Here is a 27,834-nt window from a genome sequence, read left to right on the forward strand (position 1 = left end):
TCAGATTTTCATGTGTTTTATTCAGGTGAACGTACACATGGTCCACATACTCCATGAAAATAGTCATAAAATAATTTAAGAACTTGTGTTGAAAGGTATTAGCAGCACCATCAGTATTGGAATAGCAGAAAATTCATGCCTCCGTAGGGCACACAGTTATGCCTGGGTAAAAATGCTGTCATTCGCAATAGGGGATGGGAATGGCATTATAGGATGCTTTTGGGAGACGGGAGTTTTAAAACACACGCTTTTTTGCTAAATACTTTGACGATTAATGTTACAAAAAATACAACTAAGTAAGATACTGCATAGTATTTTAATTAACATAAAGAAGTCGACATTGAGCTGTGTAAAGCAAGACTCAACATCTCTGCTTCCACATACATTTCATTTCTGAGTAGAGAAATCTAAAATTTAAAAACAAAATATAGACCTAGTGTATTCTCTAAAAGACACACTTTAGGTGGAACATATAGTACTACGAAAATACATATCTTCCATTCTGTTTAATAATTTACTTTAGTTAAAAAGTTGTGAAATTCTCATCACAAGAAGCGTATACAAATTCATGACTTCAGTAAATTAACAAAAAGGATTATTTTTTTTAAAACAAGGTTTAGCCCCGCTGTAACAATTATACAAGGAAGAAAAGAGACTACATTTATATGAAGAAATACAAATTTACACACATTTTACAGTGACTTATACCCTACACATCTACAAAATTCACAGTTATTATACAAGCAAGTACAAGGCTGCGATAAAGCTGTTTGATACCAAAAAAAGTTTCTACTTTAAAAAAAGATAAAACAGGAAGAGTTTCAGACTTCTGCACCAACTTTCAAATTCTAAAAGAGACCAAAATACACTCCCTTACACAAATGCCCTTCAGCAAACACAGACTGCTTTCCTGGGCGGGTGGAAGAGCGAGCTGCTGAGCTTCTTCTGGCCCCGCAGGCTGCGCCGCATGGTCAGCTTGCTTGAGTTTTTGCGCTGTGGAGTTGCGGAGATGCCTTCTGCTTGGACACTAATGTTTCGACTCAGGCCACGTCTTGGCTTCTTCACAGCTGGGCCAGAGTTGGACTCTTCCAATGTCCTTTTAAAGTTTGCTGTGGGTGTCCTCTCTGCATCTTGGGCTTTTGTTTGGCTATTAGGAGACACCTTGAAGCCTTTTTGGTCCGTGCCTGAATTCGTGGAGTTGGAAGGGGAGAGACTGACTGACAAACCATTACTGTAGGATTCCTGTATCCTCAAAGCCAACGCTTTGCTGCACTTCTCCTCCTGCGGGCCTGAATCCTTCAGGGCTGCTCCTGGTGAGGATAAATTGCTTTTGGCAACCTCATTTGGCAGCTCTAAACATTTTTCTGAGATCATGTTGCTATGCATGAGGGGAGGGATAGGCTCAGAAGCACTCAGTCGCGGCCACAGATCATCTTCTAAAAGCTGAGGGAAAAGAAAAAAATATTTGGGCATAAATATAATTATTTCACCCACATTATCCTTTGAGGGTGGAGACAGCATGTGACAGAACTACTCTAACCTTTATCAGAGACAGAAAAAATCCTACTCCAAAACAGAGAGGCAGGAACAGATTCAGGCTGCGGATCTGAACTTGGTACTTTGTGCACACCAGCTTCATAAAAGCATTTATTTCAGTCACCCAGCCTGCAGGTGTCTCGAAGGGGCAGACCCATGATCTTTTCACTCAGACAGCTGTTCAGACTTACTCGCCCTGGGTACCTTCCTTTTTGCTGCTATAGAATGCTGAGGAATCTGCATGCATGTGCTGTTAATTTAGGAAGCCGTGTAGAGAGCAGTGCCTGCAACCTCTGTCCTAGGACTTTCATCAGTAGTGTTTTCCAACAGCCAGACATGACTTCCCTCCTTCAGACACTGCGATACATGCACCTACACTGCCTTCTGAAGATTTTATAGATCATCAAATGGCCAAGCACTTTTAGGGCAAACAGCAGGAAAAAGTATTCTGACCTTTGTTACATTTAGAACTCTTAGTTACTGCACAACCAGGGAGACCGACAAGCTCTTCATCAGAGGTGTCCTGACTGCGTACAGAAAGGTGGAGCATTGGACAAAACTATTCTAAAAATAGTTTGTTTGCTATATGAAGTAATGTATTTTATTGCCTAGATTTATGCTTTACAATGTGGAAAGAAAGCAACTCCATCCATCACAGCACCATCACTCTGTACGTTGAAGAGAGGCCGCTTAATATGATGCCCTGAGAGCCAGGGACTTCCTCAACTTTAACCCTACCTTCAGTCACTCATCTCTTCTGCAGCCTTTGGTAAGTGTTTTTGCCTCATTCTCAGTTTTACCAACAGGAAAACGGGGACAATACTTGCTTTCGCTATCCACAGGGGGATTATGAAAATTAGTATTTATGCAGTGCCCTGAAGATAGGAATTATGACCTTATTACAGATTTAATTGTGAAGAAATCCCTAGTTACTCCGCAAGTCCTTCAAAAGTGAGTTTCAAGGCCACATTACTCTACATACCATCAGTGTAAGGGAAATGACAATGACTGTTTTCAGAAAATAACGTGCTGAAAACTCAAATGCATACACAGCTGAATCAGCCAGTGCAACACCTCAGAAGAACAGATAGATGCTTTTCAAGTCACAACCCAGAACAACTGCAGTTCAATTTCAAGGCGAGAGCCGTGACTGCTTAGCACTTTTGAGAAATCTAATACCAAGGTTTAATAAAATGCACTCCGAAAGAGAAAACAGTCAGAATGGTTTCTGGCATCTAGAGTTGGTTTTCTACTCCCCTCTATTCCCATGTTGCTCCCCATGTGCAGATAAAACCATTTAGATAACATTCTTTCACTACGTACAGCAACACAAGAGGAAAGACCCTCACAGATGGCATTTTAGAGGTTATTCTTCAACTCGGCTCTTGCAGACCCCATACGAAAGCTAGATGACACACACAGAGCAGCTCTGGCAACGTTACTTAATCTGCTCAACTTAATTTTTTTGAAGTTGTGTCTTAGCCACGACTTAGGTTTTATGGTTTTATTATGCAAGACACTTAACACCAGGGTTCTTAATGTCAGCATCTTCTGCTTGGTACGAATAGCTGAGACTATTCAAGGCTTTGGGAAGCCAAATGAAGTCAGAGGATGGACCGCTAAAGAGTGATGTAACAAAGCAAGTAAAATAAAACTTGAATCACCAACTTCGTTTCTCAACAATCTTATCTATCAAATTCTGCCACTGGCCTCAGGAATACTTGAATTAATTTGGTATTAGTAATTGCTGCCAGAAGGATATGCAATTAAGAAATACTTCTGTTTAATTGAGAAACCTTGATTTGGTCTCCATTTATTTCCAAATTAATTGTTTCGGAAGGTAGCAGCTGTTTTGAGTCAGGGCTATCCCATGCTTCTTTCAGTTCTCTGAAGAGAACAGGCAAATACCCTTTTCCATCGCCACCTCATGTTTTCAACGATCTGTCCTCGCTGGGCTATAATCATTCCACAGCCTCGCGGGGTTCAGACTGAGCTGGGGAACCACCTCTCGTTTCTTTACGGAAACTGCGATGATCCCATTACAGGAAAATTCAATAGTGATTTTGTAAGAAGATTAATTACTGACCTAAATCAGGTCATATTTTTACGTGCAGTTTTATGTATAAAGGTATTTGTGTTGTTTTGCAAATAGATATTGTCATCTACTGCCATACTTCCTGTGTAATCAACAAAATGGGGCATTTCTCTCCTATGAGGTTTACATCAGTAGGATCACAGAGGATCATGAAGTAACGGCATTTCCCGAGTCTCTGACAAGTTTTCACCAGCAGAAAAACATTCCAGAATGCATATTCTGAAATAGCTGTGTGGCTGTACTTCCTAAGAAAGCTGGCACCTTGTAATAACGTCCGAGGCAAGGTGTAAGAAACCATGGATTTGACCGCTTTTGGGGAGAGCCCCAAATGCCTCAATTATGTCTCACATAATTTTAATTTTCACAAAAACGTTGAGCCAACAGCACTCCTGCAGGCACTGAATGTTACCCAGAAGGCTCCCACCAAGTCAGACAGCTGTCTAAATGAAACCCTGCAATCTAGCTATTACCTAACCAAAGTTTATGGAAAACAGGTTTTTCCTTCCACTGGGGCTCTTATCTACCTGATAAAGCTCTTTTTACTATGAAAAAAGAGTTTGTATACTAACACATACAAATACCCACACAAAGTTCTTGTTTTGCAAAAAAAACCACCAACCAACAAACCGTAAGTGTCTTAGCAGTTGTGTCTCCTTGTCATTTATTATCATCTGCCTGGAGGCATTTGGATTTTTTCCTGAAGTATTTAAAAATTATCCTGACAGTACAGTGGCCTTTTTCTACCTCTTTTTTTATTTTCAACTTCCTTCTCACACTTCTGATATTTACAGGTGCTCTGTGAAGACAGTTGGCTGCTTGTTATTAAAGCAGAAACGTGTATTACATTAGTGCTTTTATTAAAAATAAATACTGAGAAAATAGGATTTATGTTTTTAAATTGGCAACACCAGTTCTATTCTAATCCAAAGAAGAAAGACTTCTACATTAAAATAAAACTAATTTATACAAATACTATCAATGCAGACCTGTAGCCAGTCAAAATTTTCTTTTGGGTTTTACAAATTAAGCAAATAAAATAAGGTCTTACTACACGGCAAACACTAAAATTGTTAGTTGTCTAAAGTTTTCTTCACTCTGTGGCCACCTGCTGTGATTTATCTAGATTCACACAGTTCACTGCATCTTCTTAGGTGGGGAGGGGGAATCTTAAGGAAAAGAAAAAAAACAATATTTTTTCATTAGGTCCTTACCTGGAAATGCTATTCCCTGGCTATTTTGGAGTCAATGCAGCTCAACAATTTATTCAATAAGTACCAATAATAGATCACACACACAACATATGGTACAACTTAAAAGTTTAGTATTATTTAGAATTAAAATATTTTTTTCTCCACCCAACATTTTGCTAGATTTTAAGTTCTTTTTAATATATTTTGCTATGCTGGATGGAAGGGAAGGAGACAGAAAGGTTGAGCTTGCCATTTTATTAGCAGCTTGTTCCTACCAAAGGAACATTATGGACTCCCTGTCTAATTTTTGCTTTCTTTTTACTTTGCCCAAAGGACAGTTATCCAAAGATATTGCAGAACATCAAAGGACAGTTACTTAAAATCAGGAGCAGCTGGTAATTACTGAAACAAACATCTACTCCTAACTACATTCTAGTTCTTAAAGCAAAAAAAAATATTCTGAACAGCTCTGCTTGATGTTAATGGTTAAAACTGCTAACTTGAAGAAAGACCTGGTATTATAATGGCTTTTTCTGTAACAAAGGCCATTAAAACAACCAGAAGAAGATAATAAGATCTCCCAATCCAGAAAGAAAACATTCTTTACAACAACGTGTGCTTGAATACATTAACCCATGGGTTAACCTTCAAAAGAACATGAAACAAAAAAAAAAACCCCGCAACCAAACGAAACCACAGTGAGATTAAGAACGCATCCACAAACAAGCTGCAATTCATCAGCTGTGCAAGCTATACAGGTACATGGCAAGGTAGCAAAAGGAACTGCAGCCCAGCCTTATTCTCTAAGGGGATGTGATGGTTTTTGGTTTTTTTCTTTTTTAAACCTCTAATCCCCACAGTCTGATTCCTCTCTTTCAGTAACTTCTGATTTTGTGTGGGATCTTGGGAAACAAACTTTTAAGAAATGGTGCATTTAAAGTTGTGTGAATTGTATGCATGAAGTTACAGTCATCATTTCTTCTACATTAAGGAGGGAATACAGATCAATAAGATTGATGATCAGAATTTTGAGGTATGAAAACAGTTCTAAGAAGTTCACATTTTAATATTCTGCCTTTGGTGTTCCAAAGGTCTTTTAAGGAATATTGCTAAGAGTTCAGCTATTTCTCCAAAGCTTTGTACATGGAAGTACTGGCGATACAGCTGCCAAGTTACTGTCCTGCAACTGAAATATATTATCTAGCCATATGTACTGCCCAGTCCACTGCAGTTAAAATATCAAACAGACCAAGAGAGCAACATTAAACAGTGGTTTAAGGTGGCAGGCCAGTAGTTTCTAAAAGTATTACTTCAATCACTGGCAATAGTCTGACTACACCATTGCTCCAGTCCTACAGATCACAGTGAGCTGCACAGAAAGAAATTACCACTAGGGGAAGAAAAGGGAGGTCGATACATATTGAGCAAGCTCCACACACAAAAAGGGAACATTTAGAATGCAGAAAAAAACCTGTTACCTTGACAGGGGGGGTACAGCAGCGGGAGGGTGTCATGACATTCATATCAGGGCTGCTATAGCAGGGACTCTCTGCCAAGTTGAGATACAAGTCGTCTTCATTTTCCAAGTTACTTTTGCTGTCCTGCAACGGCGAGATGCAGATTACGATGGCACTAGTGTTATCCGCACGAAGCATGCGTTGCCTCCACCGGCCTAGTGCCCTGTTCACCAGCATTTTGGCACAAGACTGTCGGTGCTCTCCCTTTGCGTTAGAAGAGAAGGACAGAGAAAGCAAATCAGGTCCACTTTATAAATGGAAGATGGAGAGTTTGTGTGGCACAGCCTGAAATACATATTCCTACATACCATATGCTGAAGTAGCTTGAGTCAGAAACACAAGAGGAAATATTAATTGAAACTTATTTTTTCTTAGTGAAATAACTTTAAAATCAGTTTACAGTAGAATCCACATAGGAGTGCTTTAAACCACAAAGCTGATGCAATGACTTGCACAAATAGCCTGGTTGTAACACATCCTATGGTCTTTCCTGAAGTCTCTCAAGGGGTTTACAGACTGTTTACTACCTGACGTTCAGATGCACCACTGTGTATGTTCTCAATTGTTTTGTAAAATAAACCAGGCAAGAATTTCAGACTTCGTACAAATCATGTAAAAACCAATAAACAATTATCTTCATTGTAACGTGCATCTTAGTGTGAAATAAGCTTCATTTTCAGACAATATTTTGGATAACTTCCTTCGAGAAGGAACATGTTATCTTCTTTATTACTTACAGATACCATCCTGGTAGTCAAATTCCCCCAAAAAGGCAACCAAAGAATTTAAACAACGTTAACACGCACGGTATTTGACAGTGTAGACAAGCACTGTATCAGCCACATTGCAACAACTTGTATTGTGGCAAAACTATGAATAAGCCTGAACAACGCCATTGTAAGCTACTTCGCATATATGCCAGATTATGCAATTTTTAGAGGAAAAAAGTATTACATTTCCACAGTGACTTATAATCACTGCACTCACCATGAAGTATTTTTTCTCCTCGTGGTCCTGGCACATGGAGATAGCATCTTGAGGTGGGATCATGTTCCACAGCCCATCACTGCCGAGGATAATATATTTGTGCTTCTGGGGATCAATTGTGTGCACACTAGTGTCGGGTTCAGGAGACACAACAAATTCACCACTGTAGAAGTCGTAGCTCCAAAGATCACCTAGCAAAGAGGAAAATGTTTTTGAATTGTTATATTACACATGAAGATATGAATCCTGGAAACTCCAGAGATACGTTCCCACGAAAACAGTCGCCAGCAGTCTCAAGTCACCAACAGTAATACAAGTAATTTCAGCACAACTAATGTTCTGCTGTGCCATTTTCCAATCATATTTATTAATATGTAGCAATTCAAATAAAAACACATTCAAACCAGCTTATGTTTATAGGACATCATCTACTCTCTGAAAATTAACATTTTCAGAAAACAGAGAATCTATAAGAGATTAATACCTAGAGAACAGAGCAACCTCAATATCCAAACTAAAGCCCATCTGAACAACTGTAGTTCTCCTTAAACAGCCATACTTTGCTGGACCCACACCAAACTTGCAAAAACCCACCTTTCCAGTTATTGGTACAGTTTAAGTGCTAAGACAAAAATCCTCACCTCTTGCACAGGGAATCACGGTACAGTTCATAGAACTAGGCTGGGGCCTGGTGGGAGGATCACGTAATACCCCTTTTCTCCCCAACATCACATACAGCATCAGACTTCAGTCGCACCACAATGGTATGCTGCCCTGCACACCCTACCAAGTCCTGCTCATAGAAAAAAAGGAAATAAACCAACCCCCCAAAAAAACAAAACACAAACTAGAACCCCCACTTTTTCACACTCAAGGTGCTAAATAAACTGCTTTTTTTAACCTCCAGAGCCATCCAAGCAATACAGAAACACATGGTTGCATCTTGCTATGTACATATTTTTGCATGCAGGTGCCAGAGGAGGCACAAAGGAAAAGGAGCAAAGGAGGAGAGACAGAAGCCTTTCCCCTATCAATTTCTCTTTCCCATTCCTCCTCCTTCCACAGCACTATCATCACTTTCAAAGCCTCACAGTGCTGTGTTGGAGTCTTTTTCCAGCTGAACACCATGTGCCAAATTTTGGAGTTGGAAGGAAGCCACAGGAACACAAGCAGTGCCTGGGTTCCAGCAGGAAAACAGAAAACGAGAGCTAAAGCCTCTCCCTTGGAAGGCCTCACGCAGCGAACCTTTCTATTTTTAAAATCTTTCTTGCTATGTGAATGGGTTTGGGGTCACCTCACCAGTAACGATGGCCTGAACTGAATTTAAATAACACATTTGAATCAAAACATCTATTGGTTCAAGTGCTTCCTCCAAACCATCCTCAAGTAAAAAACACTCCAACAGAAAAATGCATTTCCATATCAATTCATTTCAATTCCATTTTTCAGGTATACTTAAAATAAAAACTTTTTCTAAGGTTGGGCCTTTAAACCAAGAACGGTACTATGTTGTGCTAACACTTTTTTTTTAATGTTCATAAATAGCTTCCTATACCGGTAAGTAACAAAAAGTAACATTATTTGCGAGCATGGGCTAGAATCTTTCTGCACAGAACACAATGGCTTTAAAAGTAGAAATTCATTAAAATGTCAGAGTTGAAATGCATACAGAAGCTTAAGATCTCCAGTTTAAGAGTAAGGTTTTGTCAGGTTTTTTTTCTTTGCTTTTTGCTGGCTTCAGAAAGTATGCCTGTAGACTTCTTCCACATCCATCACCACCCTTTTAAAGATAATAAATAAGCTTTTTGTCTTCCTACTTCCTTCCATTAGCTTTGCCTTAAGCTATCAACCAGTTGAAAAGACTTTTCCAGAATCAGGAAAGGGAATACTTCAACTCAATTACTCCACTTCACCACAGCAAGCATGGATGGTCCATCCTCATTAAAGCACCAATTCACCTTCACTGCAGCAGCAGCAGACAGAAACACATGCTTCTAATAAGTGCTAATTAAAAGCCAAGCCTGCTTGTATAGAGGTGCACTCTTCCTCCGCAGACTCACAACAAAGCCAGCCAGCTGGCAACAAGATCAAAATAAATACTGTAACAGAAGAGCTCAGCTCCAGCACAGTAATTATTGTATCTGAATTGCCACGGAAAGTCTTCATGCACTGAGTGTTCTTCACATCATGTCTGTCTCAGACACAGCAGGTAAAATAAACAAAATCTTACAACAACCAGGCCTTGGAATCAGTGGCAGCATCAATTTCCAACACGCATAATATTTTTATGCTTTATTTGATAGTTTGTTCACACTCATTTGTCATTTCTCCTAAATGTTATTAGCTGAATCATTTTATTAAAAATACTATGCTGTATGGTAAAAATAACCTGATGCTATTTAATTTTTGTTCATCTACATACATGTCATGATGCCCATCTGCTGCTCTTCCTGAGGAAACAGCTGAATAATAATCATACCGATTTCAGAGAATCTTCCTCTAAGGCGGCAGCGGCTCCTCATGGGGATAACTGGGAATATCACATGGGTTACAAGGGGACTCCAAGGATTATAAACTTTCTGAAGGGCACACAGAGATTCCAGAGAGACACACACGATGAATCCACACTTCAAATGACAGGCCAAACCCCTGCGAGGAGCCCAACCTTCCTAGTTGCCACTGAAAGCCTTCCACCCTCAGTGCCTCTCCTCCTCCACAATGAGTTGCCCTTCTGAAGGCCATGGTGGAACCATGCCCTGTGGGGTGGGCTTGACACTGGAATTAACTGCCAGACACCTGATAATTGTAGTCCACATCTTTGGCCAAATCCAGGTGCAAATCTGCAATTAAGCCACACCTCTACAGTATTATCATCATTCTAGACTGGGGAAGAGACAGAAAGAGAGAAAATTTAGATACCACAAGAGGAAAGTTAATTTTTCCTGAGAGCAAATGGTGAAGAGGAGCTAGACTAGTTCAAGGACTCACGGCTTCCAAGACTAAGTTTATTAAACATGTATTTTTTGGCAAAAAGCATTCTTTCCCAAATGACCTCTCTCCTGTAGCACTGCCTCTGTCAAAGCAGCATTCCAAGTTTGCCGTATATGTTCAGCGAGAACTGAATCTCCACAAGTTTTAAATTCAACTGTACTCATCTATTCAAGCTCAAAAATCTCTAGGAGATACACGACGACTTATTTACAAAGTTGTACAATGGAACAGCATTAAAGCACAATCAGGTATTAACTGACCACCTCCAGACAAGTCTGGAGCTACTGAAAGCCAAACAGAACTTTAGATGTCTCAGACTGGAAGAAAAAAAATTTAGTTTTTTTGACCAATGAAAAATTCCACAAAATATATCTGAAGCCTGAGGCAGATAGAAAAAAAATCAAGAGAGTCTTTCTTCCTCGGCCTAGAAGACAACCAGTACTTGTGAGTGCCCTAAAGAACAGGGAAAACTGCCTTTAGTGTTAGTCTTTCACCAGTCTACTCCCATAAACCCACAAACTCGGACCAATCAAGCAGGCAAGTGATCCTTAGTAGAACAGTACTGCTTAAACAGTACTTCACTTAAAGACTAATTCTCACAGATCCTTCAACTCCAAACCAGCAAAGGACAACCCACATCACTAGGGTGAGGTACTTTTTCTTTATCATTCCCCCCCCCCAAAGGGCAGAACACCACAGATTAAGTCAATGCTTTTTAGAGCTGCTGCATAGATAGAATGCTAGTGTCAGCTGTGTATCTTCCTCTAGCCAGCTGGAGAGCACAGCATCCACAGCGGCTGAGGAATGTGTGACAAACTTAGGAAGAGCCACTTTACATGGCACTCTGTTACAGTTCTGGGAAGGAAGAAGGGAGAGGAAAGTAAGCTAGAAAGCAGAGTGCACTTTTCCTTTGGCTTTTCAAAGTGCTCTGTAATCTTTAATTCTGTCCCAAAGCAAACAGACAGACAAGTGACCCTGTAGCAGGCAGAGAAGCCAAGATAGCAAGATGATGTGATCTGCCACAGGCTAGTATTACAGAACTGGAACACCAGGTTCTCAGACTTCACGTGGTGAGCCATACTATTTTTGTTCCAAATTAAAACCCAAACATTTACAAAACTTAAAAATCTTGTTCTCCAGAAACTAACAGACCAGAAATATTTATTTTGGTGTGAGGCTTGCATAGTTCTTTTCCAAACAACAACAAAAAAATGTTATTAGTGTAGTTCCTTCCATCTTTTGCAGAAAAAACCCCTACCTGTTTCTTAGTCGTAGCTCAAACCAGAATAATATACAGAAACCTACACAAAAATTACACTGCTTTTTACAGAATGAAAAAATAGATGTTCAAAGTAACATACGAAAAGGAGCAGGAAACTAATTTAGCTACCTGTAAGAATATATCTAAGTATGTAGTCTATCTTATCTGCTTGCTATTACCTTTTAAAATACAATGAAAAAACCTACTTTCAACTCAGCTGCTGCCAGGAAAGTAACTGAGGTTATGAACAAAAACACCCATCATATAAGTAGACTGGACTGGATTCAGCCCAAAGCCTTCTTATAGCAAAAGTATGTCCAGAAGCCATATAAATCAAGTATTTCATTTTTTGTTTCTGGAAAATACTATTTTGAATACAAAAATATCTTTTGGTTTTAATAGAGGAAAGAAAAGTTCAATTTTATAAGTCCAAAACAAAAACCCAGTTTGATTAATCCCAGATCTTTTTAAATCAAAGGCTTATCTAAAGGGTCTGTTAGTACAAAGAGAAGACTTGCAGAACTTCCTTTCTTCACTGTCAGTGAGGCAGTGCTGCTCAGAAGTGAGATGAATCTCAGCAAGGATACAGAGAGTAACCACTTAAACCCATTCAGGCTGAGCTGGGGTGGAAAACCTTTTCACCAGCACTCATGGCAGCCTGGTGCTATAGCCACAAGAGGGCATCTTTACAGCAGTCTGAAGGTGAATGCAAGGCAACGTCCCCTTCCTACAACCCAGGAACGATTAAAGACAGTTCAGTCTGAGGGATGGAGACAGAACTGCAGGTAGCAGCAAGTAGAAAAGTTGCACAGACAGCACTTGAGGCTTCAAAACTTTCACTACTCCTCTGGGAACACTTTTTTTAGGAGCTTCTTATAGACACTATTTCAGTCAAGCCTGTTGAAAGAATGCCACCCTCAACGCTGTGTAGAAAAGGAAAGCACAGGCAACAGACAGTGTTTCAATAGCAAATTAAACAAATAATTGCATTTAAAATGAATGGTGAATTAAAAGCTGCTCATAAGGCAATCTTCACCGTGACTGCTCATATGTAAGCAAAATCACAGGCAAGAATGGAAAAAAGGTGTCTGCTTAGGGCTTTGCCAGAACCCACTGCATGGGAGAAGCCTGCAAGAACTAGTATGCAAAAGTAGAGGTGAAGAGCTAAAAGGGCATGCAGAAAGCTACTTGCAATTTCTGGCCTTGAATTAAATCCTTCAAATGAACACTACGGTGGAATTTCAAGCTTCAAAAGACAATCCTAGGCAGCATTTGCTTAGCTGAAGGGGTAGAACAGAAGAATCTACTGACCAAACCTGGATGAAGTTCTACCTTTAACAAGAAAAGTTTTACTACTGCTTTTCTACATTACCATAGAAGAGAAAGTTCAAGAGGCATGCACAGAGATGTCCAGTCTGCCAAAAAGGGGGGAGCCCCAAACCTTCCCATTAGAGCTACCTGGATCCGCACATGCCTGCACATGATCTGTGTAACATACAGATCTGCAGAGTACAGTACCTACCCTGCATTTTGTACAGGCATCCATACATCTTTTTGTCGGGGGTGGTGGGTGGGGGGTGGTGTGTGTGTGTGTGAAGAAAATTATACAAGCTAGAGCAAGACATCCCTAGGACAAGACTAGAATCCCAAACACACCTCAAGTTCGTCTGTTTTTATATACATAAAATAAAGCAATTATAGATAAAACCTGCAAAATGCTATGCAGGACTTAAATATAACTTATTAGCTTCTGCAATTCAAGACAACTGATCTTAATGGTGGGGCCTACAAAGGAGCAGGAAAGAAGGACTAGGAAGCAGACACTGTAGCAACTGTGCCCATTCTGTTTGGTAACTTTTTTAAAAAACAGCAAAAAATAGTTAAATGCATATAAAAAACAAACCCTCATACAGGAATCTGCTTAGATCATCTGAGGTCTGCCATACCCTGCACATTCAGAGCACTTCACAAAACAATTCTGGCATCCAGTAAGCTGCTCTGGAAAACAGCTTCCATATCACTGTCAGAGCCAACATTCCTGTAGCAGCTATACATTGAGCATCCACTGTTCTGCTACATCACTCCTCTTAAGGGTCAACACGAAGTTCATGTTCTTACAAAAAGTCAAACCTGTGCGGTGGAGGCCACTCCACCTAAAATACAGGAGTCGATTTCATTTCTACATTAAAAAACAGGGAAAGATACTTCATGTTCCCACACAAATGAGGGGTTTAACTAACAGGTTCTTGGTTCAGGTTTCATCATTCATTAATTAAAAAAACCTCAACATACCAAACAGCTACGACACTGCAAGGCAATCCCTTACTATATAACCCTTTTGACAGCTGCAGATCTTGGCTCTATATTAGTTCCCAAGAAAAGGGGAGAAGGAGGCGAGAAAAAAAGTCCATAAAAGGTTTACCAGATTTAGACCTGAATTAGTTTATCAACAAGAGATACACTATGATTTAAAAACAATCAAGACCCATTTCTGCCATCACACCACGCATTATCAGACAATGTGATCAGGCTGGGGGACAGCTGGGGATATGAACTTAAAGAGCAACTTAAGGAAACTACCATGAGTTTAAGTTACGCTTACAGTCAAGCCTACAAAGCTCAGTGATTAATCACACCATTTGTCTACTTGTTTCTACATTCTGTTCCTATTTCAAGTAACAGTATAAGATATTCAGAGCTCAGGCTACAGCTTTTCTGTACTTCCCCTACTTTGTATACCATCTTTCAAAGTTAACACAACCAGCCAGATTTTACTTCAAAATTGGTTTCCAAAACTCAAAACTCCTTGTTCCATTTTTCCACAAGGGGTCCAACACATGTGAACAACACACACATTTATATGCTTATAGTCTGTACTTACCATCCCAGAAATGGGTCTAAGTTACTGTATTTAGACAAATATTATACCTGAAATGTCACCTTTCTGCTAGCTTAAATCCAGCTGTCATGCTATACCTACACACAGAGCAGGTTATTTCCCTCTCAGCATTTTTTCCACAAGACACCCACTCGTAAGCGTGCTCACAGGAGCCTACAATGCCTTCCCGAGTGCCACACGGAGTTACTGTCTCCACAGGAAGACAATAACTAATACATGACGCAGCAGCGTGCACAGACTCTTCAAAACACGCAAGTTAGATGATGGCTTGGTGCCCCTGAGCATCTGCTCTTCAGTATCCAGCAATCTGCACACTCAGAGCCCTTGCCTTACCCAAGGGGATTCAAGTAATTTGAGTTACCTCACACCTGTTTTAGGGACAGACTTATGAAGTGAACAGTTACCATGAAACTATGGGTGCCGGGAAACTTACTCAAATGATTGCCCTCTAAGGAAACAAAAACACTCTTCTGATCAGAACTGGTAGCAAGTCCTGAAGTAAACGATCCCAAGATTGTGACAGATTCACAAGTATCTGTTACAAGGCAAACTGCTATGAAGATACTTTCATTGCCCAGAAAAAGCCAGAAGTAGCTATGCTTAAAAGGCAGAATACTCTGCTACAGTTTAAAATATTTCATTAGAAGACTTAAAACTTGTGTACAGTAAAAGCAGCATACAGATACTTTAACAATATGAAGCCAAAATATTTCTGAGTTGTTACAGGGCTATAAATATATTAAGCATTAAACACAGTCACTACTGCTGTGAGAAGCAGTGGTAATAAAAAGCGCATACCACAAATGCTTTCTTTAGGGCAGAAAGATACTGTAGACAATCAGAACAGTAAAGGGAATGTCAACAGAATTAATCTGAAGGACTTCTATTGCATCAATATGCTTTCTGCTGTCCAAATATTTGACCAATGCAATACTTTTCCACGGTGTTTTATTCCTGCTATTTCTAAAACCTCTGCTGTACTCCTTACAATGAGTGCTAGACTTCAGGACTGGATGAGGGATAAGACTGCATCAACATATTTTAAAGTGTAAGAGAAAGACAAACTTTTTTAAAAAAACAAAACTATAGTCTAAATTTTTTTTTAAATTATAGAATCTTCCCACTTTAAAGATAGTCATTTCACAACTCTAGGTTTCTCTCCACAGAGCAGTGTCGAGAGACTCTTGTTCTGCTACTAAAAATGATTCTCCAATTCTTGTCCAGCCTGGGATCCATATGGAATTTCTATCAAGAATAACAACCAAGTTTGGACTTTGCAAAAAGAATCACCATGCTAGATCTTAGTGGGATTGACAAGAGTAATACTGGTTACCAGTATATGTCAACACTGACAGTTATTACTCCGCTTGGAGGGGCTCCAGCGCACCAGCGCTGTGCCAACCAGGGTAGCAATCTGGGAGCCAGCCAAGAGGTCGAGCAGGCCTCAACAGCGTGAATGCAAATGGCTTTAGTTGTGGTAGGTCTTTTGTACGCAGCGTAAGGGGCATGCTGGCCTCAGAAAGAAGTTAAATCCTGTTTCCAAACTGCGAGCGTCTGTGCACCATCTGGGTCCTACAGAGCAAAGCAGCTGCGTTCCTTTTTCCAAGAGGTCTGTCATACCTCCTCAGAAGGGGATATGAAGAGGCTCCGGAAGCTGCTTGAGCAGGCAAACACCAAAACACTGTCATATTGTAAACCTGTTTCTCCACGATTTGAAGACGCCAAAGCCTTCTTTTAAGCTTTCAAATCTGCTAACTTTTGACACCAAGAATTGTTACAAGATAGGTGTTCTCATTTCTTGGACCCGAAGCTCCGCAGTAATCCTCTTCATCCCGTAACTGGAAGGAATGCAGTAGGGGACTAACAGATGCATCATTCCTTGATATTCCCATCTGCACACAAAACCCTGCCAAATCCTTTTGTTCAACTTGCCGAGAGGAATCGGAATCAAGCTATTTAGACAAACTCAGTCATAGGAATGAAAGATTCATCAAAATTAAGCATACACTTTTTGTTATCTATGAGGAACATGTACCCTTCTGCAGGAAAGGGGAAAAGAGGGCTGTGTTGCTCAGTGGATGAAGACCTCTGTTTGCTAGTCATGCATTAACTCCGAAGGATTTCTCAAACTCTCAAGTCATTTTCACTAACCATAAAATAAGCATCTATCTTGCCTAAAATATGACACAAAAGACTTGTACCAGAGGAAAATGTCCGTAAAATTAAAATTTTATTTTCATTAAAAAATCACCATTCAGCCACCTCACCACCTGTGACTCCTTCCCTCATATACTGCTACCTTTTACAATGTTAGTTATCACTGCAAAATTCTTCTTAACACTGGGCAAATCCACATGAAACAGATATCACTGCCTTTGAAATAAGACACAGTAATGCCATGGAATTATCAAGATGACCATGGTCCCAGGAACAGGCTGTCCCCGTGACACACTGCCAGCTGATCTAGGAACACTGACAACACGATCACGTAACTGTCAAGCTTGCCGAGAAGAAATTAAGTCACTGGACAGTTTTCACAGGTAAAAATATGATGCCAATATGATTGCTAGGTACTGTAATATGCCTTTTTGTCCTCTGAATAAAGTGTTCCTCAAAGATCATTTCCCATTGCTAACACTCTCACATAGGCAGGTTATAAATGAAACAGACCTTCCTTTCATCCCTTTGTTCATTCTATGCTAAGTCTTGAAACAGATTCGCCACAAAACAAAGGCCAAGTAATTCCTACGCTACACAGCAAAACTTATTCTTACCACCACCTAGTCAAAAATTACAGTCCTATTATTTCAGTACGAAAAAGACAAGGGCGCTCTTCGTCTTGGAGATGCATAATGCTTTGTACATTTTCATTTGCAACAGAAATGAAGTACCATCCTTGTAAGACTGACATTGAAAATCCTGCATGTTGTAGGGCGAGTCCTTCACTCAATGACACCTTTTGCAGCTTTATTTGAAAAATGAAATCCATATTATATTAAAAATACTTTTAAAAGGCCCAGACTGTGAGAAGGCCTTGTAATCAAGGTAAGCAAGTAAATCCCTCTGAACTATATGTTTTGGCAAAACACGGTACAATTCTGTTCCGGTGGCCTGTACGCAGCAGTGTCTCACTTTCCACACACAGGCATGACTTACCAAGTGCTCTAGCGACTGCCAGGAATGGAATCTGGTCAATGACGGTGCTGCGGCGCACTGGGCCATTGTGAGTCAGACGAGGTCTCTTCCAAACAACACGATTCACACCAGACTTGTTGATCACACTGAAACCAGCAGAAAGAGGCAGGAGTTAAAAAGGAATGGAAATGAGAGCATGAAAGTTAGTTTCAACAACACAAGGCCAGTTAAATATGCAAATATGGAGTCAATAATGACAGCACCTTCAGGGAAGTCCACAGCATAATTAAATATTTCAAAACATACGGTATCATTTAGATAGCTTCATTCCATATTAAGCCAAAGGAAAAAGTAAGAGATGAAGGGCAAGAGAAAAGAAAAAGCAGGGGAATGAAGGCCTGCAAGAAATTCTGGCTGGCTGCAACAACCAGATGTAAGAGTATCTTTTTTAATCTGTCAGAGAAAAAGTAGAACTGAATTTGCTTTCCTCGGATGAGGGCCATCAACATCAACTCACTCGGGTAGAAATATCATGTAGTTCCTCCTTCAGTTTTCTCCATCTGCCAAAGTTTGGCAGTAAAGAGCCATGGGGTATAGTTGAAGAAGAAAAAAAAAGACAAAGGAGCAGCCTTTTGTAGGGATTTCCTTAATGGCGTACCAACACGAGGCAGAAATAAAAGAGGAATTGTTCATAGATGCTATCTGCTGAAAGCTGGAGATAGGAAGAAACAGCTCTGCGTTTGAATGTTAACACCTGAGGCACTGCACACCAGTTTTAGTTTTCACAGATGGTATTAGAAGGGTCAAAGGAGAAGCTACAGAGCAGGTAACTGGGGCAGCTGTTACGGGGCAGCAGCGGCAGGGAAAGAAGAGAGAAAGTATGAGCCACCAAGCAAAGGCAATGGAGCAAAGACCTAGCAAAGCTTGGTCCCAAGCAAGTTAAGAACTAGATACTTAAAAGCTCACTTTTATCCAAGGAACAGCCATTGGTAATTAGAAACTGAGAAGCTCTGGAACAGCCTCAAGATTCCTCATACTGAAGCTATTCAAGATGCACTTCCTGAGACTTCAAAGGCCTTAACAACAAGGGCATGTTTAGCTCCATCCTTTCGCACGCACAGAGCAGCAAAGTCACAAACACCACATCCCAAAATCAATTTCATCCATTTGTAGCAACTAATGACCACACAAAGCTAACTTCTGTCATCATCTGGAAGACCACCTCATCCCACACTGGAGACTGTTAGTAGGAAAATATTATCTTTAATGAAAGATTCAATTACACTCTCCCATTATCTTTTCCCAATTTGCTCTCATGAAAGGGAAGACATTAATAAGCATAGCTGCACAGTTCCACCTCCTCCTGCCATTTGCCTCTCAATAGCCTGCAACAGCTGGCCTGGGAAAAACAGAAGGAGCACCAGTAAAACTAGAGATTTTTTAAAAACATAAATTTTAACCATTCCTGTTGATACAGAGTTCTAGGAAGTGCTTCTCTGAAGCTTCGGACACTATCTCTGATACACACCACTTGGAAACCTATCCATTTACAAGTACTAATGTAACAAAACTGCAAGTTACCCTTTTTGAAAAGCTACCAATACAGCTAACTGATCGCCTTCCACCTGCTGGAGAGACAAATATCTGAAGGTTAATGAGCTGATAGTGTTCTCTTACGAGCGATGTCAACAGGAAAACCTTCAGTGATCTCTGCCTCTGAACTGCTAAGAGAAGGAAACTGTGCCCATCCATCTGGTGCGGTACTTAGAATGAAAGAACAGAGAGCTCCTGTGAAGCTATGCCAAATGTGAGCCCTGAGGTTTGTCTCAAAACATTAGTGCCATCTGACAAACCTGCCTGCTTTCCTCCTCAGTCACAGGGAACACGCATCAACCACAACTCGGAGGTGTTCTAACGTCTGCCAGCTCCTGACAGTGAAGAAGTTACTAACGTGCAGATACGCGTTAAAATGTGATATTCTAACATTTTAAGCGTATATTTAAACACAGCAAATATAGTATCTTGTTTCAAATCTAAGGTTTTGGGGTTTTTTAATGTTCCTTAAACAGTAGCTTTGAAGAAGCTACTCAACAGCTGCCATTGTCACCTCAGGAACAATGCAGAGTGCATAAGAAATTGAAGTATTGTGTGTCAAAACTGCTGTGTTTCCACCATTTGACAAAATGGATATTCCAGTACTGTGGGGAAAGGCAGTTTTCCCCACCCTCCAATTTTAATGAAGGAAAAAAGTCTAATATCAGTATCTCCACTTTTGAAGTTTTCAGTGAACATTAGAATGGCAACCACACCTCAGCTGCATGAGAATTCACCATGAAACTAAAATTTTGTTTATACACCGTAAGGAAAGCAGAAAGCACAACAGCGGATCCCTATAACTTAAACCCCAACAAGCTAGGAAAAAAAAAACAGAGCATAGATAAGGAAGGAATATAAATAGACTGAGATTCACCAGCTTGCTTGCCATCCCGCCCCCCCAAAACAAGCAAGCTTAAGCCTAGGTCAGTCAGAAAAATACAAATAACACCCAGAGATCAAAAACCTGAAGCAAAAAGCAGAGAGACAGTTACCTGCCCCCAAGGCCTTCAATTCTCTCCCTTTCTTTGGGAAGTTCTGGCTTGTGGTCCTGTGTCACCTCCACAGCTCTCACAAAGTCGTCTTTGGGGTCATCCTGGACTCCCAGCACCACTCCTGAATCACCAACATGGGCGACATACATCTTTGACCCGCGGATAATTACCACGCTGGCAGTAGTTCCTGACGTGCTTGGAAGACCTGTCATGGTCTTCGGCCACTCTGCTGCAATGAGAAAAAAGCCAATAAAAATACCTTTGGTTTTAATTCTGTGCAACCAGTAATGTTTTGAAGATCAAGATGAAGGGCGCGTCAGAGGCTTGCGCAACGTTACGGTACAGAGCACACTTAACTATAGTAAGGCCAGGCAAACCAGTGCCCTCAGGTCCCCCCTACTTTCACAACTGCACTCCCCTAGCTACAGCTTAAATTGACACAGACATACATAAAGGCAGTATCAAAGCACTGAGATAGGATTTAAAAAACCCTCTCTCCTCTGGTTTAATATTCCAAGCACCACTAGAAGACTATAGGGGAAGATGTGCTCCTTGAATGTTGAACAGAATCGACCAAGCGTTTTGTTAAGCTCTACTGTTCACTTCCCTGCCTGAAGAGGTAGGGACATCCTAAGTTAGGTCATTTTGTCTGGACATCTGATGGGCAATCGTGTTGTCTGGACATTCCGGACCTTCTCAGAAAGAAAATGCTACTTTACTTTTATATGCTGAACAACATTTTGAGAGGTTATTCAACTTAACTGTTTTATTCACATTCCCTTTTGGTGGACTGAATAATGCAGACTATTTAAGCATGCTATCCATAACCCAACACCAAATCTTCTGCAGAAGATACGCCTTGAATTCAGAACAATAAAATACCTATCCTAGTGTGAACTATATGTGGTCAGGGAATTCTTCTTTATCAATTGCTTTGCCCTCAAAACCCCTACATTAATTTCCTGTTACACTACTCTCCCCATTTATGTCCAATCCAAATTTCTCTTTCATGGCTTTTCTATTTTTGTGGCTATATACCCAAATTAATCTTCTTCTGAAGCTCCACAAGATGATTGAGACAACATCCCAGTTAAACATTAGCCATAGCAGTCCTCATCCCTACTTCAGTACCCTCAGAAAACAGAATTCAAGTTCCCAGTTATCGGCTGATTTCAACTGTCAACAGCAACCTCATGTTTCTTCTTCACTGCACCCACTCATGTCTTCAGACAGACTCAGAAGGGAGACTCATCTCCTTGTCACTTTCTATCTTCCACACTTCACAAGTCATGCTCACACAGTACAATATAAAAATTCCACTGTGATACACATTCTGGGTGCAGGAAATACCCAAGCCAGACTGCCAAAGTACTATATTATTTATTTTCCTATGGCACAAACACACACACAAGAAAAACCAAAACACAATTAGGCCTTCCCCTCTAAAAACAGGTATTTTAAACTTCAAAAGTTTTAAGGAGAGGCAAACGATTAGGAACTTAAGTTCTAGTGCCACTGAACGATGTTCAGATGCCCGAGGCAAGAAAGGGAAGGCATGTCTATATAATTCTGCTTCTCCTTTGGCAGTCTGATGATAAAAGCTGCATTTCCTCACTGTTAGCTATTAAGATATCCAGCACAATTTAAATATTTAAGTTCTCACACAGAGTTCTAGCTTTGTGTTCTAAATACTAAAATACGCTTTCTCCCTAGGAGTAGCTTTATTTCAAGAACAGAAACATTCAATCAGCTTATTGGAAGTACTTTATCCGGCAATTTTAACTGTGGATATTAAATCTAACGCATTCCAAATGGAAAGCAAATGAGGGAGGAAGCCAAGTGGTAATGAGGACTTCAACCATGCACTTAACAGAAAACAAGCTGCAACTAATGAGTTTCTGTCAGTGTAAAAACCGCTCAATAGCGATGGACTATATTAGAGAGTCAAATCAGTCTTTATGGGAATGAAGAGCACAGAGTGAAATCACCCACTTATGAGAAAAAGCCTTGGATTTTAGGCTCCAACAGAACCAGAGATTAGCTCTGCCTATCATCAAGGGATTTTAATTTATGCCTTGCTCCTGCTTAGAGACAAGCATTATATATAGCATAGTGTATTCCTTTCTTTAGGGATTGGGTCTCATTAGAAATAAAAACAAAAGTGTTAAAACTCCTGACTTTTCTTCTGAGCTCAAGTATTAAAAATCAAAGTCACTTACCCAACTCCTCCACATATCAGCAGCATGTTTTTACCAATCTTGTAACTTAAGCAATAGGACATCTTTCTACAATTTTTCCTTCTACTTGAAAAGCACAACCCTTCACTCAGTTTTGTAACTTTGAGTTTGTAAACTCAGATGTTTTATAGCTGGCATATCAGCTGGTAAATTGAAATCATCATGGGCTGGGACAGGAAGAATAAAGTGGTTTGCTTCATGAAATTTGACTTGGCTGCATCTTTTCTTTCCCTTTATTCATTTGAAAAGAAAAAGTAAAATAAACATTTTAGTGGAAACTATATGGAACCCCTAAAAACAAACACATGCAGCACACTGTCATCAAGAAAGTTTTCTTACTTGCTGAATTGTTTTCCTACATACTACCATGACCCAGCAACACTCGCCAAATGCTATTTTTAAAGTCTTTTCTCATTACCTTGTTCTTTTGCTTGTATTTAGATGCAAGATACAAGACAAAAATTATTTTGACTTGAAAAAAATAACCTATTTTTGTTTTGTAAGATACAACAGTCCAAATGATCAGATATGATCAAAAGGCATTTGCTGCTCTAACAAATTAACTGAGAATATATACTGATTAACAGTTAAGAGTAACAGCACATTAAACTCTTCCTTTTGTAGAGACATCAGCTCCAGTTGCCATTTCTTACCTAGATACACACCTAACACTTCTTCCCATACCTGGCCACACCAGCTCCAATGGAAACACAAGTGTTTTCTTAAGCACACAACTAGCATTAGTAACATCCCTTCGAAGTAACAATATTAAATGCCTTCTACTTCTGAGTTTAGAACTTTACTGCAGTAAGTTCAGAGCGAATTATTGTCCATTTTTCATACCACAACAAGGCGACAGATTAAAAGAAATCCTGAAATTATAACAAAGCTCTCAAAACAAAATTCACACTTCAAAGATACCACCAAAACGTCCACGATGGCATACCACTTCGACTCTAGCAACAGAGAAACGCCTCTAGGTAGCCCTCTAGGGAAACAAAGTTAGTCAAAGTTTCCTTGAGGGCCTGTATCCCTAATTCTGTCTTTACTGTCATGAATTATGAAGCTATGTAGTAGGAGCACAGATACATCCCAGGATGGACACAACTTCACTACAGCTACGGAGCTTTAGAGCTGAAAATCACATTGTTTATGAAACAGTGCAGTGGGCACACTGAACCGGCTGGTGTGGGTGGAGAGGAGCAGGTAAACCCACACCTGTGTCTAGCAGAGCACTGACATCGCCTGTTACAGGCTCTCACAACACCTGCCCACAGAATACCACACTTCCCAGTTTAACAGATGCGCTTCCCACTCTTCCAAGAAAATGCGTTCGCATGTTAAGTGCCCAAGCTATCTGAAGCTATCAAATGGATAATCTAGTTTGTTCCTTCCAACACTAGATAGTTTCAAGAGACAAATCCATGCAGCTTTCCAGGACTGTAAAACATTTATACATAACTTGCAATTACTTCTTCCTTTTTCCACCCTTCTTGTGGAGAGAGGGGTAGGAATTGGTTTAAAACAAACAACGTGTCCCAAACAGTGTATCTGTTACACCAAAATACGGATCCTACGCCTGGATACCACATCTGCAACAGGGAAAAACATTCTGCTACAGTCCAGAAAGCAAATTCACATACGATGGCTGGCGTGTGATCTGAAACACACAGACTGCTCCAAATGCCTTTGTGGAAGTTCTATTCCTATTTTTGAAAATGATTCTGGATTATTTTGGGGATCAAAAATTGCTAAAGAATACATTTCATTTTTATTTCACTCATTTTATACATATTTAGTCAAACTACAATACCTCATTTCAAATTAGTTTGATTCTAAATTTAAGCTTTCAAAAAATAAATGTTATATAAATTTTTAATACAGCAATTGACCCTAAAAATTCTACATTATCCTGAAAATCTGCATCGCCTCAAGCGGTTTAGATCCTTTTCAGATCAGAATACATACATAAACTCTTAAACATTTCTAAGAATAATCCTGAAATTACGATTTTTGCAGTGAAAGTTACAAAAACCCTTGTTATTACACAAGAGATTAAAATACTTTAGACTTCTATTGCTTCGATTAAATTTAATGGGAAGAGTTTTAACCAAAGCAGAAGTATGCAACTTTCTAAGTTGTAACTAGTAATAATGAAAAATGTTTTTGATAGTATCAAGCTAAACACAACATTTAAAAACAAGCTCTTGGCTATACAAAGAGTTACTAAAGAAACATAAACCTATGCAATCCTCAGTGAAGTCACATCAAAATCTAGGACCTCCTGAATACACTTCTTGTAAACACCTTTCCTACCACTGCCAGTTGTAGAAACAGGCTTCAAGTAAGAACTTCTACTCTGCAAATTGCTCTTTTGCATACAGATAATTTTATTACTATATAATTAACCCCAAAATTTCCAGCAAAGAAAAATGAGTATTTTTCTGTTCTAATTTTTTGGGTACTACCATCAATGTTTCCTGTCTATCACAGGAGATGGCCACTGGCGTGATGCAGAACTTCCAAGAACTAACAGAGCAGCTGAGTATGAGTTTCTCTTCTAACAGCCATCAACTGGGAGCAACAGAGACTCCATCCTTTACACAAAAAATCCAAACCATTCTCCCGCCCCTATTTCAAGACACCAAAATACCCAGTCTACCTTTCCTGTGCAATGTCACCAACACACAGGTAAAGATCTACTCTACGTATGATGATATAGAAAATTATTTACTCTAAGTAAAATTTGCACTGGGATTCCCTAACATTGTATGAGAAGTTATAAATCTAGATACAGCAATGCTTTTTGTCCCCTAGCTGTTATGCACATGCCACAGAAATCACTAAGACCAAACGTGCTGCATAGAAGTTTACTGTATAACCTACCTAAAGCTGTCATCACATGCTCAGCCAGAGCTATGTTGTCTCTCACAACAATTTAAATTGGTTCCACAACCCAAGTACTATTGCTAAACACTCATTACTTAAATAATATTTCCTGTACTCTGTCACTTCACCTCTCCCCACTTTGTTACAGTGACAAACAACAGGTGAGGGATACTACAGCTAAGAACGAAGCTCCTTACCTTTCTCCCCCATACCATCTTCCCCTATTTACACATCTTTCTCCTCATCACACAAGTCTGCAACCCAGAAGCCACGTGCCACTCACCACTCCTTCCCCAGCATCAAGGCTGTGGCCAAGTTCTGGTGCTTCTCACATTCACACCCCTTCCTTTCGGTCCAGGATCAGTGTGCCCTCAACCTTGCCATTCCTTCCCCCATATATTTTCAAGTATCTGATGTTTGCACAACTTCTCTATTTTGCTATTCAAGAAAAAGGAAAATGAAAATGAAACTGTTTTGACACTATAACCACCCCCCGCCCCGAATCACTCTGCTGAAACCCCAGGGTGTTCGAAGTGCAATTCTTGCTTTTTATGTTTGCCTCCCAACCCCAACTGTCAGTATAGCTGCCTATGCTCCTGATCCAGTTTTACAGCGTTCCACTCCGGCCTGCCTGTCTTCATATGCTGCTCACCGTCCTTACCTTTTTCTGGGGCTTTTGAATACATGAACGCATACACCATACGCACACACCCTACACATTATATATAAACAGCCACCATACTCTAAGACCTAACCCTTCACCTTAGCAAGAGGAAAAAAAAATCCCTTTCAGAAACTCAGTTCTGCAGGCTCACTAGATCTCAGGGAGAAGGAAGAGTACAAGAAGAATTACTGTCACCTGTCTTGTCACTCTCCTCCTTTACCCTTACCTATTTAGGACCACAGCTTCTATCCTACTGCAGTTAAGCAAACAATCTATAAAATCTTCAGAATACAGTGCGTATTTTCTGTTTTGTCAGGCACTCTGCATATTCACCAATGCTTGAACAGTAAAATGAGTGAATGATTACGTTTTATGAAACAGCCACATTTCGAATCCTTCCACCAGGACTCAACAGAAACAGCTGGAATCAACACGCAGTTAGGGAAAAAACTGTCCCAGCCCATTTAAGTTTGCTAAAATTACTTTTTTCTTCTTCTTCTTTTATGATACTTTGGATAAGAGAAGTCTAAGGGGGAGTTCTGTGCATCTCCCCAAGGCAAAAAGATTAAGACCTCACAATAAATCGAATTTAGAGATCCGACTTGCAACACCCTGAAAACAAACTGCAGCTCTATAATCACACCACCTTCAGCTACATAGCACACCCGTCCTACACTGTGTCCTCACCCTCTGATTCTATCTTTTCTCCCACACTTTGCTCTCCAGTTTTTCCTGTTTCACCGAATTACTTGATTCACCGTCTCAAGTCACATCCCGCTCTTCCCTCTCCTGCCTATTCCCCGCACACAGACGGTAGCGATGTTAGCGGCGGGGGTGCCCTGCTCCTGAGCAGGGCTGGAGGGAGGCTTCCGACTCACAACAATGCGGGGGGGGCCGGCGGGGGCAGAAAAAGGCGGCTAAAAGCGGGAGGTCCCAGGCTCGGGGGTCACCAGCACACGGGCAAAGGGAGGGACCGGCGGCTCGGGGTGCTGCCGAGGGCAGGGGGCTCTGCTGTCCCCTTAGCTCTCCCCGCAGAAAGAAGAGGAACCCAAGGGAGAGGCGCGGCGGCTGGGAAGGGCGGCGGGACGGCAGCGTTACCGCCTGCCCCGGCGGGGACCGGGGCGGGAGGGGACGGGGGCCCGGCGGAGCGGGGGCGGCTGGAAGGCGCCAGTCGCCTGGAACTTACGCAGCTTTTTCCACATGGCCCGGTGGCAAGCGATGAAGCCCTTGCGCAGGGCCGCGCACACCTCGGCCGGCTCCGCCGAGCCGAAGCCCTTCTGCTTCTTGATGAAACCCCACAGGTTCTCCCGGGCGAACTGGGCCGCCTCCCGGCCGCCGTGCCCGTCGCACACGGCGAAGAAGGCCACGGAGCGGCGCGGCCGCCGGCCGGGGCCGGAGCTGGAGCCGGGGCCGAGCGGCAGCGCTCCTTCCTCCGGCGCCCACGGGCTCCCTCCCCTCCGCCGGCCGCTCTCGGCGAGGGGCTCGGCGGAACGCGGGCCTCCGGGCGCCGCTCCGCCTTTGTGAGGGGGGCCGCGCTCCGCCTCGGCCGGCGGCTCGGGCTCCACCACGATCTGGGTCACGTCCTCCATGTATTTCCTGCCGCCCTGGTCGGAGTACACGCTCACCCCCAGCGAGTACAGCCCCTCCATGGAGGGGGGGGGAAGGAAGGCTCGGCGCGGCGGCGCCCGCCGCTCCCCGCCCGCCGACTATTGTTGATGTCGGCGGCGGCGCTCGGGCATGTCCGCGGCGCCGCGCCGCGCCCCGCCGCCCGCCTCCCGCAACCGCCGCGGCACCCGGCGGTGGTGGCGGCGGCGCCGCCTCCCGCTCCGCAGCGCTCCCTGCCGG

At 41.4% G+C, this 27,834-nt stretch overlaps 1 protein-coding gene across 1 annotated transcript; it reads right to left on the bottom strand.

The window, feature by feature from the left end:
- PPM1D (protein phosphatase, Mg2+/Mn2+ dependent 1D) lies at positions 1-27,834 on the bottom strand. The gene is made up of 6 exons (XM_064467955.1): positions 27,176-27,834; positions 20,200-20,428; positions 17,633-17,757; positions 7,326-7,516; positions 6,300-6,542; positions 1-1,443 (listed from the first exon to the last, which is right to left on the bottom strand). Exons 1-6 carry the CDS (start codon positions 27,636-27,638, stop codon positions 889-891), a joined length of 1,806 nt encoding a protein of 601 aa, XP_064324025.1. The 5' UTR covers positions 27,639-27,834; the 3' UTR covers positions 1-888.

This window comes from Phalacrocorax carbo, chromosome 17 (genome assembly GCF_963921805.1).
Source record: "Phalacrocorax carbo chromosome 17, bPhaCar2.1, whole genome shotgun sequence".
NCBI lineage: Eukaryota > Metazoa > Chordata > Aves > Suliformes > Phalacrocoracidae > Phalacrocorax > Phalacrocorax carbo.